At 40.8% G+C, this 17,739-nt stretch overlaps 1 protein-coding gene and 1 long non-coding RNA gene across 2 annotated transcripts; one reads left to right on the top strand and one right to left on the bottom strand.

Moving 5' to 3' along the window:
- The first annotated feature begins 1,623 nt into the window (after positions 1–1,623).
- LOC146035432 (myosin-1B-like) lies at positions 1,624–17,147 on the top strand. Its single transcript, XM_083158868.1, has 41 exons — positions 1,624–1,684; positions 1,824–1,860; positions 4,503–4,715; positions 4,798–4,941; positions 5,271–5,427; positions 5,526–5,553; positions 5,668–5,782; positions 6,338–6,430; positions 6,517–6,580; positions 7,031–7,129; positions 7,295–7,398; positions 7,507–7,645; positions 7,746–7,864; positions 7,953–8,102; positions 8,186–8,356; positions 8,441–8,747; positions 8,832–8,905; positions 9,041–9,128; positions 9,237–9,354; positions 9,466–9,589; positions 9,674–9,810; positions 9,899–10,154; positions 10,248–10,490; positions 11,010–11,186; positions 11,285–11,430; positions 12,072–12,162; positions 12,518–12,907; positions 12,985–13,111; positions 13,428–13,546; positions 13,643–13,839; positions 13,938–14,121; positions 14,210–14,375; positions 14,512–14,636; positions 14,721–15,029; positions 15,234–15,437; positions 15,534–15,659; positions 15,744–15,914; positions 15,997–16,101; positions 16,327–16,422; positions 16,692–16,826; positions 16,923–17,147. Exons 3-41 carry the CDS (start codon positions 4,515–4,517, stop codon positions 16,938–16,940), a joined length of 5,817 nt encoding a protein of 1,938 aa, XP_083014994.1. The 5' UTR covers positions 1,624–1,684; positions 1,824–1,860; positions 4,503–4,514; the 3' UTR covers positions 16,941–17,147.
- Positions 6,658–14,356, bottom strand: LOC146035434 (uncharacterized). Its single transcript, XR_014460649.1, has 3 exons — positions 13,931–14,356; positions 9,642–9,703; positions 6,658–8,263 (listed from the first exon to the last, which is right to left on the bottom strand). It is a non-coding gene; the product is annotated as an uncharacterized LOC146035434 (long non-coding RNA).
- Positions 17,148–17,739: the final 592 nt, after the last annotated feature.

The raw sequence follows: 17,739 nt of genomic DNA, 5'->3' as shown, positions 1-17,739 counted from the left end.
TACAAATACAGGTGGCTGCAACATTTACATGTTTTAGGCATTCACAGCTGTGAAATATGGTAGCATGCACTGAGCAACTCTGCTATACCTACTGGGGAGTTTTCTGGTTGAATCGCAAGGGCGACTCGCTCGCAGGGGCTTGCGAATGGTAACATCCATTCGCAGCCTAGTGGGATCCACCCACATCATTTGATGGTCGGCGACCATCGAATGATGGCAAAGGTGCACGCGTATAAAAGTGAATCTGAAGTCACTTACATATGTGTGCACACTGGGAAAGAAATGGGAGGACAGCTGCCATCCGGTGATGTCAGCTGCCCACCCCCCGCACCTGCGTCATGGCCTCATTAATATGGGAATGCCCTGTGTTCTCATGGGAAAACCATGGTAATGGGGCTGCCCGCCTGACACCCCTCTCCGCCACACGTTCACCGCCCGCAGAAATGCGCATGCGCACCACAGAACCATCAGCCCCCGTGCGAACGCAGCCCTGCGTACGAACCAGAATTACCCCCATTGACTATTCAAAAGAATTCCTGGCACTGAAGGAAGGTCAGCGCAGATCGCCCTACTATGCTACAGTTAATACTGTTTACAAGTCACATCTGTTGCCTTATCCAATAAAATTATAGAGCTTTGATTTACTTTCAAAGTCTATGTTAAAAGTAGCAAAGTGATTCTCTCTGGGACATACAGTAAAACATCTCCCCTGTTCCTTCTGCAGTCCGGATCATTTTTTGGTACTTGTGAGTTATCCGGGCGTCCGATTTTTAAATCGGGTCGGATCGGGACATCGCATCGCATCGCATGCGACCATCGGATGCGATGCGATGCGATGACCCGATTTTTCCATAGGAATCAATGTTAAAATGGACTGAGTCCATTTTAACATGGAATTCAATGGGAAAAAGGGTCCTTTTCATACCCCTACTATCCAAGTGGGCATGGAGTTGGATATAAACCTGTGGCGAGCGTAGCGAGCCACCGAGCCCGAAGCGTGGCGAGCGTAGCGAGCCCCGCGAGGGGACACGGAATACCGTCCCCTCGCGGGGCTCGCTTCGCTCGCCACGCTTCGGGCTCGGTGGCTCGCTACGCTCGCCACAGGTTTATATCCAACTCCATGCCTACTTGGATAGTAGGGGTATGAAAAGGACCCCTTTTTCCATAGGAATCATTTTAACATTGATTCCTATGGAAAAATCGGGTCATCGCATCCGATGGTCGCATGCGATGCGATGCGATGCGATGCGATGCGATATCGCATCGCATCGCATCTGATTGTATGCCTTAACTTAAGGCATACAATCAAAAAATCGGACGCCCGGATAACTCACAAGTACCCATTTTTTTAATCACAGTCAATAAACAAATGTAATCTGCAGTCTAGTTGTACGGAGTTCTATTTTAAAGTTGCGAGTTTTTCATTCATTCAGAGGTCAGTGAAAACCAATCCTGCTTTAACTGATAGATGGATTGCAAATGTTGCTTTCAACATCTGAGCATTCGGAGTATCCTGGAGAATTATGTGGGTTATTTTTACTTGCGATGATCAGACCTCCTTGGAAACGGTTGCACCAATAAGGCGATGCAAACACATCTTCCTTAAGTAGATGAGCTGAGTAGGCAGAAGACAGCCTATATAAATGCCGTCAGGAGCCTCCAGTTGGGCACATCTCAGTGGGCGGTGAGTAATTACTTGTGTGTTCTTGTCGGGGGTGAGAAAATCTAAATGCATATAGTCCTATATCAATATTTTATACAATAGCCTAAGATGTGCAACATGATTAGTAATCTCTTGTTATTAATTATTGTTTGTTTTTCAGAGAGTCGTCAATTCTTCCGTCCTTGTCGTACTAAAAAGTAAGTGACAACACATTAGAAATACACAGTGAGAAAACTGTTATTAGACTAATTTAGATTGCGCCAGAAGAAAAACCTTTTTAAAGTGTATTTACTAAGATGGGATTTCTATTGAAGATTGGATGTTGCTATGGGCAACCAATCAGATAACACCCTAGGGCCAAATGTAATAGGGTGAGAGTTTCAGAAAGTGAGAGATTTTGGGAGAGTTTTACCCTTTTTTTTAAAGCAGCAATCAATTACACTGCAAAACCAGGTTGATTTTGCCATGTAATTGATTGCTGCTTTAAAAAACATGGGAAAACCCTCCCAAAATCTCTCACTTTCTGAAACTCTCACCCTATTACATTTGGCCCCTAGTATCTTCTAGAAGGTGCTAAATCAATAAGAAGTAGACACCTATTGGTTGCTATGGGCAACATCTTCAACAGAACTCCCATCTTAGTAACTACACACCCCTTCTTGTTAATTGTTACATATTAATAAACAACACTTATTATAAACTACACAGTAAAAATTATATGCAGGAGACGATTCAAGCCTTGGAGAGAGCAAAGTACCAACCAATCAGCTTTTAGCCGTTTTCGACTGGTTGGTATTAGAGTATATCTCCCCTTATGTGTTTTATGGTGCATGGCACCATGGTACAGAAAGTAAAAGCCTTACAGATTAGTAAACTGAATAATAAAGATACAAAGGGGTCTATTTATCATAATGCAGCAATAGCAGGATTTACTATCGCTACTTATCATGTCATTAGAAAATCTATCACTGCAACTTAATACTGAATAGTTCACACACAGGGACTGAAGTATTCCTCCGCTACCTTTCCATACTGGCTTTGTCAAGGAGTTTAGGGAACTTCTGCAAATGCTGCAGCCAGCACCCCAGTAGTCAAGACAGTACTTTTGTCTCCTGTTCATCTCTCATGGATAGACTAGATTAATAGACAAGCTAAGGTCCATACACACTGGGCGATATTCATCCGTTTTACCGATTTTTACCCACAGTGGACGACTTTCCATAGCAGGACGCTATGGAAAGCCGTCCACTGCACCTCTCATCTTCTGGTAATACCAGTAGATGAGGGGCCGGGCCAGCGATGATGCAGGAGCGCCCATCAGTGCTCACCGCTCATCGCTGCCCTGTACACACTGGGCGGCTTTCGAGCTCAAAGCAGCTCAAACGAGTAAAACTCAGCAGCTTTCAGCTCAAAGTTGCCCAGTGTGTATGGGCCTTAAAGGTTTTCTGCATGCCCTTTCAGAGGGAAGGTAAACAAATCTCATCTTTGAATTCTCTATTGTCCATACACATGGTGAGATTTTGGCAGCAGATTTTGACTAGATACTCAAAATCTCCTAGAAGGTTAGCCAGAATCTCCTTTCTTCTGATTAGATACGATGCTAAGTCAGTATCTCCTAGCATAGATAGACTGTGCAGGCAAGGCAATTTTGTCTTGATCAGTGGTTCTCAAACTGTGGGTCCGGACCCCAAAGTAGGTCCCGACCTTCTCAGCATGGGGTCGCGACTCCATGTTGCTGACCATCAGGCTAATGACTTTTCTAATCTCAGTCAGTGATTCTGAAATATCTGTTGAATTGGCTGTTCTTTTAGACTCACATCATTTTGGGCCTCTACAATGCGGCCATGTATGTGCTGTCTGGTGATGACCTTCTGCAGTAACTTGCTTGGGTCCTGTAATTATTTTTATTGTCTGATCGGGTCCCAGGGCAAAAAAGGTTGAGGACCCCTGGTCTAGATCATAGACTATCATTAGCTAGACAAAATCGCTTAGTCAAAATCTCCAGTGCATCTAGTCAAAATTGCTTAGTCTAAACCACTTAGTCAAAATTGCCCATTAGTCAATATCTCACGGGGGGGGGTGTGCTGGTGCCCATACATGGAGTGATTAACTCCATTCTTTTTGTACCAGATTGCATTGTATCTAGTACAATAAGCATACAATGTGCTACACCAGCGTGTTTTTTGTACTAGAAATGATGCGATCTTGTACAAAAAGTACAGGCTGTACGGACTTCCTGTGCTATGCAATGTTATGTGCATGGGAGGGCACATCGCATCGCCCCCGAAAAATGCACTGTGTATGGGCACCTTCAGAGTGATGATTAGAATTTTTTTTTTTGCTGGAGCACCTGAAGGAAATCTGGAGCGCCTGAAGGAAATCCACCCAGACATGAGGAGAACATATAGACTACACACAGATACATAATTAATCAGTCGTTGAGCTTATAACATTAGGGCTGCTATCCACTACATCAATTGTATTATTTAGCCAATAACTGGTTACATCACTGAGATCTATAAGAGTATACTGGACAATTGCTCTGCAGTTCGCTAAAGTACATAAATATTTCACCTTCCATACCAAAGCATTATAGATCTGTTTAAGTCATTGGAGTCTATTTACTAAGATGGGAGTTCTGTTGAAGATGAGATGTTGCTATGGGCAACTAATCAGATTATATCTATTATCGTCTAGAAGATGCTAAATAAATAAGAAGAATTTTCTGATTGGTTGCTATGGGCAACATCCCATCTTCAATAAAACTCCAGTCTTAGTAAAGCATGTGTTCGATTTTATTTCAGTTGCCAATAAATTCTCTCAAAATAATCTCTTCCAGAAACCAGCAACCATGGGGGACGGTGAGATGGCCGTTTTCGGCGATGCCGCCCAGTTTCTCCGTAAGAGTGAAAAAGAGCGTCTGGAGGCACAGAACAAACCTTTTGATGCCAAGAACACCTGCTACGTGGATGACCCGAAGGAACTCTACGTGAAAGGTCTCGTCACCGCTCGGGAAGAAGGGAAACTCACTGTCAAGACCGACGATGGGAGGGTAAGGGTGATGTTCTGTCTAGTTATATTCCAAGTTAACAGTAGTATTTGGCATACTTAAATCACCATTATTTTCTTTTCAGACTTTAACAGTAAAAGAAGCTCAAGTTTACCCCCAGAATCCCCCCAAGTATGACAAAATTGAAGACATGGCCATGATGACTCATCTGAATGAGGCTTCCGTGCTGTATAACCTCAAAGAACGTTATGCAGCCTGGATGATCTACGTAAGTCCTGACTCTTACTCTGGGGGGGGGGGGGGTTTAAGCTGAAATGCCATATAGAGTGTAACTCTAGAACCGAAGAACAATGTTAAAATTTGTGCTCTTTCTGCAATATACAAAAAAAAAAAAAAAAAACATTTTATGCACAATCAAAATGTGCAGCATGGGTCATCCATTGCCCCAGGTGCCCATGTGCACGGCACTATGCAATCATTACAGATATGCCACTGAAATACATCAGCTCCACCTATTCTTATCGTTCAATTGAAAGCATAGAGAAAAGCTTAGCTTATAGGATGGCTACCCAATTTACGTACTTTGCAACCTTACAGACCTACTCCGGGCTCTTCTGCGTCACTGTCAATCCCTACAAGTGGCTGCCAGTGTACGACCCAAGGGTGGTTGCTGGCTACAGAGGCAAGAAGCGTATGGAAGCCCCCCCACACATCTTCTCCATCTCTGATAACGCCTATCAGTTCATGTTAACAGGTACATAGATTTTTTGTTTTTAACTAATGATGGTTAGATATTTTATCAATGGGCCACATTTTAACAATCCATCGTTAATGCACATCTTTATTTGGCAGATCGTGAAAATCAGTCTGTCCTAATTACGTGAGTAAAATTTAATCTATGTTAGTTAATATTATTTTTTTATTTCTCTATCTATGTATTGTTGCTTTTATTCCCCTTTATTTATGGTGTGCTTTATCTCGCTTTTACCTCCAGTGGAGAATCCGGTGCTGGGAAGACTGTGAACACCAAGCGTGTCATCCAGTACTTTGCAACAATTGCTGCTATTGGTGACCCTAAGAAGAAGGAGCAACCCACCAACAGCTTGCAGGTAACTTCTCACTCCTAGCATGTACAATGAGGGCAGTAGAGAGCCTGACTGGGCCCAGGTACTTTTCAGGTGGTGTGGCCTCAGAGCAAGTGCTGGGGTGAGAAGAGTTGCTGATGCATCTTCTGCTGCCGGGCAATGGGGGCCCCGATAACTACCCCCCCCCCCCACCCACCCACCCACACACACACACACACACACACACACACACACACACACACACACACACACACACACAATCTTGGGGGCACTGTGTACACAGTGTAATGAGCAGCTAATTAAAGTCAAATCATTCAAAACACTGCTAAAGTGTAATGGGGCTATAACGTGAATGCTAGGATGGATAATATATATTTTGGTTAAGGGACCTCAGGAATAAATTATCACTACAACTCTTTATAGAAAACTTAGTAGTGTTTTTTTAGAACTTGCACAGTGAATATTACAGCATATAATGATTTAATGCCCTTTTTCCACCCATATTTACCAAAGTAATGCTAAAACATTCAATGATTTCTTTGTAAAGATGCTAATTCACCTTATGTATCTGTCGTTTAGGGTACTCTGGAGGATCAAATTATCCAGGCTAACCCTCTGCTGGAAGCCTTCGGTAATGCCAAGACCGTGAGAAATGACAACTCCTCCCGTTTTGTACGTATTCTTCAGAAATGATCTATTCTTTTCTGTTTGCATTTGTACAATTGTGTAATGTGAACTGTTTTATTTGCCGTGTTTAGGGTAAATTCATTAGAATCCACTTTGGAACAACTGGAAAACTGTCTTCAGCTGATATTGAAACATGTAAGTATTTATTATTTATTTATTAAGTTATTTATATAGCGCACACAGATTCCGCAGCACTTTACAGAGAATATTTGAACATTCCCATCAGTCCCTGCCACAGTGGAGCTTACAATATATATTCCCTACCACATGTACACACACACACAGTAATTCTAGGGTTAATTTCAAGGGTTAATCTAGCCAATTATCCTACCAGTATATTTTTGGATTGTGCGAGGAAACCGGAGTACCAGGAAGAAACCAACACAAACATGGGGAGAATATACAAACTCTGCATAGTTAAGGCCATGGTGGGAATGGAACCCATGACCACAGCACTGTGGGGCAGTATTGATAACCATTACACAGTCCATGCTGCCCAATATGAATGTGTCCCTTTCTAGTGATTACTAATTTATCATAGAATGTTACATGTGTTGATGTGTTCAATGCATTTAAAATCTACAGATCTGCTGGAAAAGTCTAGAGTAACCTTCCAGCTTTCAGCTGAGAGAAGCTACCACATCTTCTACCAGATCATGACCAACAAGAAACCAGAGATTGTTGGTAAGTTCCCTTTTATTTGCCCTCAAATATGAGGAGGTGAGGCCACTAAAATGTGAAACCTGTGATCCGGTTCCAGATCCAGTCACTATAATGCTAACACATATACATAAAAATGTAATGTGTCCAATTGCCTGTTGCCTGACTATGTTATTTTTTTTTGTTCAGAGATGCTTCTTATCACCACCAACCCCTACGACTACCCCGCTATCAGCCAGGGTGAGATTGTTGTGAAGAGTATTGATGATGTGGAGGAGTTTATCGCCACTGATGTAAGTAGTTGAGAACTTTAGAACAAAAAGCTTTTGCATAAAGTCCGTTATTTTCAAAGTTGTACCCTTAGAATGTTAAAATACTTTAAAATTATTATTATCCAACAGACCGCCATTGATGTCCTGGGATTCATTCCGGATGAGAAGATCGGCATCTACAAAATGACCGGTGCTGTCATGCATCACGGCAACTTGAAGTTCAAGCAGAAGCAGAGGGAGGAGCAGGCTGAGCCAGAAGGCACAGAAGGTGGGTGCTTATTTTCATTGACCACCAAGGAAAGTTATGCATTTTTCACATGTATGATTATTTGTTAAGATGTTTTTAATTATTTATATTTTATCACTAGTTGCTGATAAGATCGCCTACTTGATGGGTCTGAACTCAGCTGATTTGCTGAAAGCCTTGTGCTACCCAAGAGTGAAGGTCGGAAATGAGTTTGTCACCAAGGGACAGACTGTGCCACAGGTACATTATGATCATAAGCAAAACCATGGAAAATTGGACAAATTTATTTCCACCAGTCTGGTAACAAATGTTGTGGTTTGTACTTCAGGTCTACAACAATGTAGGTGCCCTTTGCAAGTCAGTCTTTGAGAAGCTCTTCTTGTGGATGGTCACCCGTATCAACCAACAGCTGGACACCAAGCAGGCCAGGCAGTTCTACATTGGTGTGCTGGATATTGCTGGATTTGAAATCTTTGATGTAAGATATTGACCTATTCTAGTCTTGTGGTTCTTTCAAGCCAATTGCAGTGCATTTCCTCATCTCTTCTCTGCCACTTACAGTACAACAGCTTGGAACAGCTCTGCATCAACTTCACCAATGAGAAACTGCAGCAGTTCTTCAACCACCACATGTTCGTCCTGGAACAGGAAGAATACAAGAAGGAAGGTATTGAATGGGAGTTCATTGACTTTGGTATGGATCTGGCTGCCTGCATTGAGCTCATTGAGAAGGTGAGTTAACATATATTATCTATGTTGTCCTTCTAAAACCAATGACATGGTATTCTGGGGCTCACCAACTTTTTATAAATCCAGCCCATGGGTATCTTCTCCATCCTTGAAGAGGAGTGCATGTTCCCCAAATCCACTGACACATCCTTCAAGAACAAGCTGTATGAGCAGCATCTTGGCAAGTGCAAGAACTTTGAGAAGCCCAAGCCTGGCAAAGGAAAGGCTGAAGCTCACTTTTCCCTGGTGCATTATGCTGGTACTGTGGATTACAACATCACTGGCTGGCTTGAGAAGAATAAGGACCCATTGAATGAATCTGTTATCCAGCTCTACCAGAAGTCTTCAGTAAAACTGTTGGCCTACCTCTACTCTGCCCACAATAACCCTGATGGTGAGTTGCTTTCTGTTTATGGTTAAGGGTATTATTAACTGTAATGAATAATTCTGTAACAGTTTACAATATTTTAACCAACAGAGGGCGCTGCTGGTGGCAAAGGAGCAAAGAAGAAGAAGGGAGCCTCTTTCCAGACAGTGTCTTGTCTGTTCAGGGTCAGTATTAACTGTATTAAAGATTATATTATATAAGATTATATTATATAATACAGTTTTAAGTGATTACAGATTAATTTGTAATATTTTACATCTCCTGTTCAATACATTTTATTTTATTTGAATCTGCTGCAGGAAAACTTGAATAAACTGATGACCAACTTGAGAAGCACCCACCCTCATTTTGTACGTTGTCTGATCCCCAATGAAACTAAGACTCCAGGTATAGTTTTGATCAACTCTATTTTTCTTACTCCTGATTTAAAGAATATTTAGCCTTGATTAAAATTTTTGTCATCTCTTTTTAAAATAATTTTATTTGTTCTGCCAGGTATCATGGATAACCACTTGATCATCCACCAGCTTAGATGTAACGGTGTATTGGAAGGTATTAGAATCTGCAGAAAGGGATTCCCAAGCAGAATCCTCTATGCTGATTTTAAGCAACGGTAAATTTCCTTTAAAATGTTTAATTATTTTTGTACCTTTCACATTTATGAATGATACTTTTTTAAACATTGAAATTGGATACTACAGTATTTCTCTCTCACTTTGGTTAGTTACAAGGTACTGAATGCCAGCGCAATCCCAGATGGGCAGTTTATAGACAGCAAGAAGGCATCTGAGAAACTCTTGGGCTCAATTGATGTAGACCACACTCAATACAAATTTGGACACACCAAGGTACATGATGAATAGATCTCGGGCATGTTGGGAAATCCAGCCTTTGTCTTACCTGATCTTCATATAGTATTTTTTTTCTTTCAGGTGTTCTTTAAAGCTGGTCTCCTGGGTACCCTGGAAGAGATGAGAGATGAAAGGTTGGCACAACTGATCACTCGTACTCAGGCCCTTTGCAGAGGCTTCTTAATGAGAGTTGAGTTTAAGAAAATGATGGAGAGAAGGTAATAATACCTTTGTGTTGTAAAAAATTACTAGAAAGTTACTTTTTTTTATTTTTTTAAACTTATATTATGTCCATTTCTAAAACAGGGAGGCAATATTTATCATCCAGTACAATGTCAGATCCTTCATGAATGTCAAACACTGGCCATGGATGAAGTTGTACTTCAAGATTAAGCCACTTCTGAAGAGTGCAGAAAATGAGAAGGAGATGGCAAACATCAAAGAAGAGTTTGAGAAGACCAAAGAAGCTCTTGTCAAGGCAGAAGCCAAAAAGAAGGAGTTAGAGGAGAAATTAATTTCCCTGGTGCAAGAGAAGAATGAATTGCTACTCCAATCCCAGTCGGTAGGAAGGCATTACATACAAGTTTAAATGAAAAAGATCTATATATTGTATATAAGTACCATAGTTATCTAATGTGCATGTTATATTCTGTAGGAATCTGAAACTCTGGCCGATGCTGAGGAGAGATGTGAAGGTCTTATCAAGAACAAGATCCAACTGGAATCAAAGATCAAGGAGATCACTGAGAGACTTGAAGATGAGGAAGAAAGCAATGCTGAGCTGACAGCCAAGAAGAGAAAATTGGAGGATGAATGCTCTGAGCTGAAGAAAGATATTGATGACTTGGAACTTACTCTTGCTAAAGTAGAAAAGGAAAAACATGCCACAGAAAACAAGGTACAGTCACAATGATGACAACCCAACTTATGGAACAAAAAAATATTTTAAGCAGATGTATTCATTTTTTTAAATCAGGTTTTATACTAGTTCACACATAGGAGGTTATTCTGGTTGACACGCAGTGAAACACTGGGAGTTCCCATATACCCGCCACTGCCCCACGTCCCCGCCCACACTGGTGGGTGCAAGTGCCCGGCAAACACTCTGTTCACCATGGGCGCTCGCAACCAGCGTATGCACATTAAGGAAAGATCTCTCACGGACCAGAATAAGGTCCATAGTCAGCAGTGCTTTACAGAGAAAATTTCAGCCACTCATCCTGGTTCCAGTGGCGCTTACGATCTGTATTATTAACCATTTTGAACACACCCAAACATACATCACTTAGATAATATTATTGTCAGTAGCCAATCACCTGCATATTTTTGTATTGTTGTAGGAAATTGGAAACCGATGCAAATATAAGAGAACATATAAATTCTATACTAATGTTGTCTAATCTTTATACTTTTTAAGGTTAAAAACCTAACTGAAGAATTGGCAAGTCTTGATGAAAATGTGTCCAAAGTCACAAAGGAGAAGAAGGCTCTTCAGGAAGCTCACCAACAGACCCTTGATGATCTTCAAGCTGAAGAAGACAAAGTCAATGCTTTGACCAAAGCCAAGTCAAAGCTGGAACAGCAAGTAGATGATGTAAGTAATTGTTATCCTGTATATTACACTTTATTTGTTTACATATTGGAAGAAGCCACGTATAAAAAAATCCAATGATGTTTTTCTTATACATGTAGCTGGAAGGTTCTCTGGAACAAGAGAAGAAACTTCGCCTTGACCTTGAGAGAGCCAAGAGGAAGCTTGAAGGTGACCTCAAACTGACCCAGGAAACAGTCATGGATCTTGAGAATGAGAAACAGCAAACTGATGAGAAACTGAAAAAGTGTGTATTTCATGTTTTTTTTATTTTTTATTGAGGCACTAGGGATAAAATACACAATTAAGAAATATTTTCAAAAATAATCTTTGTCAATAAGTATCTTATGAGATATAGGGGGTTGTTATGGTTGAATTTGCAGCCTTGCGAGTCCACCAAACCCCGCCTTGCGAATGGTGGACTGGCCGACACCCATTACTTGCATGAGAATGCCCAGCATTCTCATGGGAACACCCATGAAACACTGGGCATTCTAATATGCAAATGGTCCGGGCTGCCAAACACAGGCCAGTGGGTGGAAGTTGGGTTAGATCAGGGGTGGCCAAACTTCCTAGCTGGTGCACAGCTGTAGTCATTACTAACTGTCACATTTTCAAACATGCTGCATTAATTCCTACTATAGATCCACAGGTGGCCTGACAGGTGGCCAAACCTGTCTTGAGGACAGGTTTGGCCACCCCTGGTATATATTTAATAGTATGCTGATCGATTGTGCTGCTTTCAGGAGTAGAACTAAAGTTTTATAAATAATTTAGATGCAGTGAAAAGTCTGTAACATGTCTGCATAACACAAGTAAACCTTTTCTTTACTACAAGAGGAGATTTCTGTGGATGCATTATATAACCTTTATTTTTGACAATCATAGGAAGGACTTTGAAATTAGCCAACTTCAAGGAAAAATAGAGGATGAGCAATCACTGGGATCACAACTGCAGAAGAAGATCAAGGAACTGCAGGTATGGCTGTGAATGGATGAATAAGATCTTATTGAGAGATCCTATAAGTGGTATCAGTGGCCGTGGTGTCTGATGAGATGAGGTTAGCCTACTCAATATATTACTTAATCAGGTCTTATTAACCAGGCAGTACAAGTTTACAAGTTAACACAGGGCTATGTAACATGTAGGGGAGCAAAGGGAACATGGTGTGCAACATAGGAGAGCAGACCTCTTCTGTACATGCAGTGGTGGCACACTAGTACTGTAAGTGCAGCAGTACAAGTTGGGTGTGCAGTGGAACTGACAGATCTTATTTAGATTGTAACATGTTAATATGAAACAATACATATTTAATTGAAGTGTTGTAATCTAGGCTCGCATTGAAGAGGTTGAGGAGGAAATTGAAGCTGAACGGGCGGCTCGTGCCAAGGTTGAAAAACAGAGAGCCGATCTCTCCAGGGAACTTGAGGAAATTAGTGAAAGACTTGAAGAGGCTGGAGGTGCATCATCTGCCCAGATTGAGGTGAATAAGAAGCGAGAAGCTGAGTTCCAGAAAGTCAGACGTGACCTAGAAGAAGCCACCCTCCAGCATGAAGCCGTAGCTGCTGCCCTGCGCAAGAAGCATGCCGACAGTGTTGCTGAGCTTGGGGAACAAATTGACAACCTTCAGCGTGTCAAGCAGAAGCTTGAGAAGGAGAAGAGTGAGCTGAAGATGGAGGTTGATGACCTTGCCAGCAACCTGGAGAGCATCTCTAAGTCTAAGGTACTGCATTCTCCATATCTTTTTTCATCTATTATAGTATAGTATGATGATAGTAATGTGATAATCTGTTCCTGAAGGCCAACCTGGAGAAAGTGAACCGGGTGCTTGAGGACCAACTGAGTGAAGTGAAATCCAAGGAGGATCAGAATCAACGTTTGATTAATGACCTCACTACTCAAAGGGCTCGTTTCCAGACTGAGAATGGTACTTTAAAATATTATCATTGTCATTAATAAAAGTAATATTCTACCAATCCTTTTAATGTGCCTCTTAAAATTATAATATAAAAAACCCAAAGCACTCTGCAACCCAATGCTTTTCACCAATTGATGTCTTTGTCGTTAATTACACATCAGAATATATCAAATAATAGTTATTAGTTTTAGATCATTAATTTACTACAATACTATTGGTAATAGATTTTGATAAATAATGTTTTTCAGCATTTACTAAAGCTCTCTAATAGATGCAATTTTTAAGTTTTTTTCAACCATAGAAACTTATTTTTGTTGCATTCCAGGTGAGTTTTCTCGTCAGCTTGAAGAGAAGGAATCTCTGATTTCCCAGCTTTCCAGAGGAAAGCAGGGATTCACCCAACAGGTTGAGGAACTCAAGAGACAACTTGAGGAAGAATCAAAGGTAATAATTCAACATTGTTCAGAAAAGTGTAAACATGTTTAACATGACACTAATTCTAGTGGACAAAAAAAAACTAAACTTATTTCTGTAATCCAGGCTAAGAATGCCCTTGCCCATGCCCTGCAATCTTCCCGCCATGACAATGACTTGCTCCGTGAGCAATATGAGGAGGAACAAGAAGCCAAGGCTGAGCTCCAGCGTACCTTGTCTAAAGCTAATGGTGAAGTTGCCCAATGGAGGACCAAATATGAAACTGATGCCATTCAGCGCACAGAAGAGTTGGAAGAGGCCAAGTATGTCCTAATGAAGAACACGCCACCAATGAGTAAATACTAAATAATTGCCAAACAATAATATCTCAATTGTTTTCATTAATGCACTTACCTTACAGGAAGAAGCTGGCTCAGCGCTTGCAGGATGCTGAGGAACAAGTAGAGGCTGTGAACTCCAAATCTGCTTCCTTGGAAAAGACCAAGCAGAGGCTTCAGGCTGAGGTGGAAGACCTTATGGTCGATGTGGAGAGAGCAAACAGTGCTGCAGCTGCCCTTGATAAGAAGCAGAGGAACTTTGATAAGGTAAATAGGGAAATACACCACCTTGATAACATCATAACGTACATGCACACTGGGCAGAGTGTATATATGGTGTCATTATTTTTAACAGGTTCTTGTAGAATGGAAGCAGAAATATGAAGAGGGTCAGGCTGAACTGGAGGCTGCTCAGAAAGAGGCCCGCAGCTTGAGCACTGAGATCTTCAAGATGAAGAATGCTTATGAAGAGGCTCTGGAACATGTTGAAACTCTGAAGCGTGAAAACAAGAATTTGCAACGTATGTTTGTCAGAATGGTTTACATTTTCAATGGTTGATTTCCTACAACCTTCATCCATTTTTATTGATAAGGTATTTACGTATTGAAAAGATTTTATGTGATCTTAACTTTTATTTGGTTATCTATTTTCTCCAGAGGAGATTTCAGATCTGACAGAACAGATTGGTGAGAGCGGCAAATCTATCAATGAACTGGAGAAGGCCAAGAAACAAACTGAGCAGGAGAAGTGTGACCTACAGGCTGCCCTGGAGGAAGCTGAGGTAAGTGACTAGAAATGATCTCCTAATAAAACAGTAGTATTGTTTCTTTTAATATAATTAAACATTTTTTTTATATTTCCAAAGGGCTCACTGGAACATGAAGAAGCCAAGATCCTGCGTGTCCAGCTTGAGCTGAACCAGATCAAATCTGAAGTAGACAGGAAGATTGCAGAGAAGGATGAGGAGCTTGACCAGCTGAAGAGAAACAGTCAGAGAGCCATTGACACCATTCAGAGCACACTGGACTCTGAAATCAGAAGCAGAAACGATGCTCTGAGACTAAAGAAGAAGATGGAAGGAGACTTGAATGAACTTGAGATCCAGCTCAGCCATGCCAACCGCCAGGCTGCAGAGGCACAGAAACAGCTCAGAAACGTGCAGGCACAACTGAAGGTATTCCTAACTTAGAGCAACCTCTGTCATATAATGTAGTGTTCCTCAAGAACAGGTTTCTGATCAATCAATTCACCACATATACTTTAGGTAGTTTGAACATTTACATCCTTCTATGAATACTGGTGCTAGACCTACACTTCCTTATACAAACAAATTAATACATTAAATATTAAATTCAATGTTCTAATCTTTGTCCTACAGGATGCCCAGCTGCAACTGGATGATGCCCTTAGAGGACAAGAGGATCTAAAGGAACAGGTTGCCGTGATTGAACGTAGAACTAACCTACAACAGGCTGAAATTGAGGAGAACAGAGCTGCCCTGGAACAGACGGAGAGATCTCGCAAGATTGCAGAACAGGAACTTCTGGATACCAGTGAACGTGTTCAGCTTTTGCACTCACAGGTAAGATCAGCAGATCAGCTGTGGATTCATAATAGAGGAGTATTAATTCAATATATCCAGACCATGTAGAAAATGACAATTTTTTTTGTCCCTCAGAACACCAGCCTTATCAACAGCAAGAAGAAGCTGGAAAGTGACATTGCCCAGCTCCAGAATGAAGTTGAGGAAGCTGTCCAAGAATCTAGAAATGCTGAAGATAAAGCTAAGAAGGCCATCACAGATGTATGTGTTCTATGTCATGCTACTATTAAGCACCAATAATTTTTCATAGAATGCCTCAACTTATTGCTTCTTATTACATTTAAGGCTGCACTCATGGCAGAGGAGCTGAAGAAGGAGCAGGACACCAGCTCTCACCTGGAAAGGATGAAGAAGAACCTTGAACAGTCAGTCAAGGACCTGCAGCATCGCCTGGATGAGGCTGAACAACTTGCATTAAAGGGTGGCAAGAAGCAGCTCCAGAAACTGGAGTCCAGAGTATGTATTCCTATTTTTGAACAATATTAATGAGTAAAGAGTTATTTAAATTTTTATCAATAACAATAACTGCCATCCATAGGTGCGTGAACTGGAAAATGAGCTGGAGAATGAGCAAAAACGTGGAGTTGAGGCAATTAAAGGTGTCCGTAAATATGAGAGGAGAGTGAAGGAACTGACCTACCAGGTAAAGAACAGTTTGCTTCTAATATAAATTTGTTTATTAAGAGTCAAGTCGGCTATACAACATCTAAAGGACTTTGAGGCTCTTAAGGTTGATCCCTTACTCATAAATATCCTACAATATATACTGAATTGTTTTAGTTAAATGTAATCATCTAATAGTAGCCTTAACTATTAGTGAGACAGCTGTAATCTGAATATAATGATTACATGGATGTTTATCTGGCAGACTGAAGAAGACAGGAAGAACGTCCTGAGATTGCAGGACCTGGTAGATAAACTGCAGTTGAAAGTCAAGTCCTACAAGAGACAAGTTGAGGAAACAGTAAGTTAAATCCTGATATCATTATGAATAAATAGAGTTGTGTAATACTCTTTAGTGATTAGACTATCCAATTTTTATAAGACTCTTCCACATCTATGGGTAAGCAATCCGAATGCCAAATAAATCCAATATCTAACTCTTAGATACACCAGCTGGGCACCAACAGCATAAGACTTAATGGCGATCACTAAATAAAACATGATGGAGTTTTGCATGGTTACAAGTACCAAGGAGGACTGTTATGCTAATCATCTATCTCTACTTCTTAGGAGGAACAGGCCAATGTCCACCTGGGCCGCTTCAGGAAGGTACAGCATGAGCTGGAAGAGGCTGAGGAGAGAGCCGACATTGCAGAGTCCCAAGTGAACAAACTGAGGGTGAAGAGCCGTGATATTGGTGGAAAGGTAAAATAACTGTACTTGTGTTCTTATATATTGGTTTATTGTTTTATATATGTTGTTTTTATATTTCTATTAATAATTTTTTTTGCTTTTTTGCAGAAAGAGAGTGAAGAATGAACACCTCCAAATGTTACAAGAGATGCTCACAAAATGTGAACTTCTTATGTAATACCTTCCTTGTACCATTCCCCTTACCCTCTGCCAAAGTTTAAATAAATCATTAGCATCTTTTACTTTCTTGTCCTATTATTACCATGCCTAACATGATCAATGGCTTCTGTAATATACAAGAAATATGTATATACACACACAAGGGGGGATTTGTAATTGGGTTCAAGTTTGTTGGAGGTGTGGAATGCCGGATGTTCACCAATTTTTATTTTTATTTTTTTAAAGCGGCAAATCAACTGTTTTGGCCTTGTAAATTATTGCTGCTTTAAAAAAAATGTCCAAGATCGTCCATTATCCTGCACCTGTGGCAAACTTGGACTCTATTACATATGCCCCAATATATGAAGATATTTTAATATCCAATTCTTAGATACTAATTTTAAATTTGTCTATAAGGTATGCCCCTCTCCTTCAGGGGCAAGTATGGGTTATTGATCCTACTTATCAACGTACAGTTGGAGCCCATCTCACCTATCTTCCTTAGGTCGTGGCTCACCATGGCTATCCATGGCTATCCTATTGTTCTCAGCAGCAATACAATACACAGAACAATACAGTAGAGGATTATCAGAGTAATCCTTTTACTCACTTAATCCTATTAAAGGGCTAAATGAGGAGGGCTCCATCTGTACTTACTGTAGGCCTTTGAAACATTTTGAAAGGATGCTAAGTGGTTATATTATATTTTGTTGGCAAATGTGATCCTGGACTTCCTCAAAGATAAAAAAAAAAAAAAACATGTAAA

This window comes from Crinia signifera, chromosome 9 (assembly GCF_055691185.1).
Source record: "Crinia signifera chromosome 9, ASM5569118v1, whole genome shotgun sequence".
NCBI classification, from domain to species: Eukaryota; Metazoa; Chordata; class Amphibia; order Anura; family Myobatrachidae; genus Crinia; species Crinia signifera.
This window is presented reverse-complemented; position numbering and strand designations above follow the sequence as displayed.

Bases quoted from the DNA above. Each gene is read 5' to 3' on its own strand.
- LOC146035432 (XM_083158868.1), top strand. From the start codon at position 4,515: ATGGGGGACGGTGAGATGGCCGTTTTCGGCGATGCCGCCCAGTTTCTC. The intron at 8,103-8,185 runs GTAAGATATTGA...TGCCACTTACAG, and splicing joins CTGGATTTGAAATCTTTGAT to TACAACAGCTTGGAACAGCT. The intron at 10,155-10,247 runs GTAGGAAGGCAT...TATATTCTGTAG, and splicing joins TGCTACTCCAATCCCAGTCG to GAATCTGAAACTCTGGCCGA.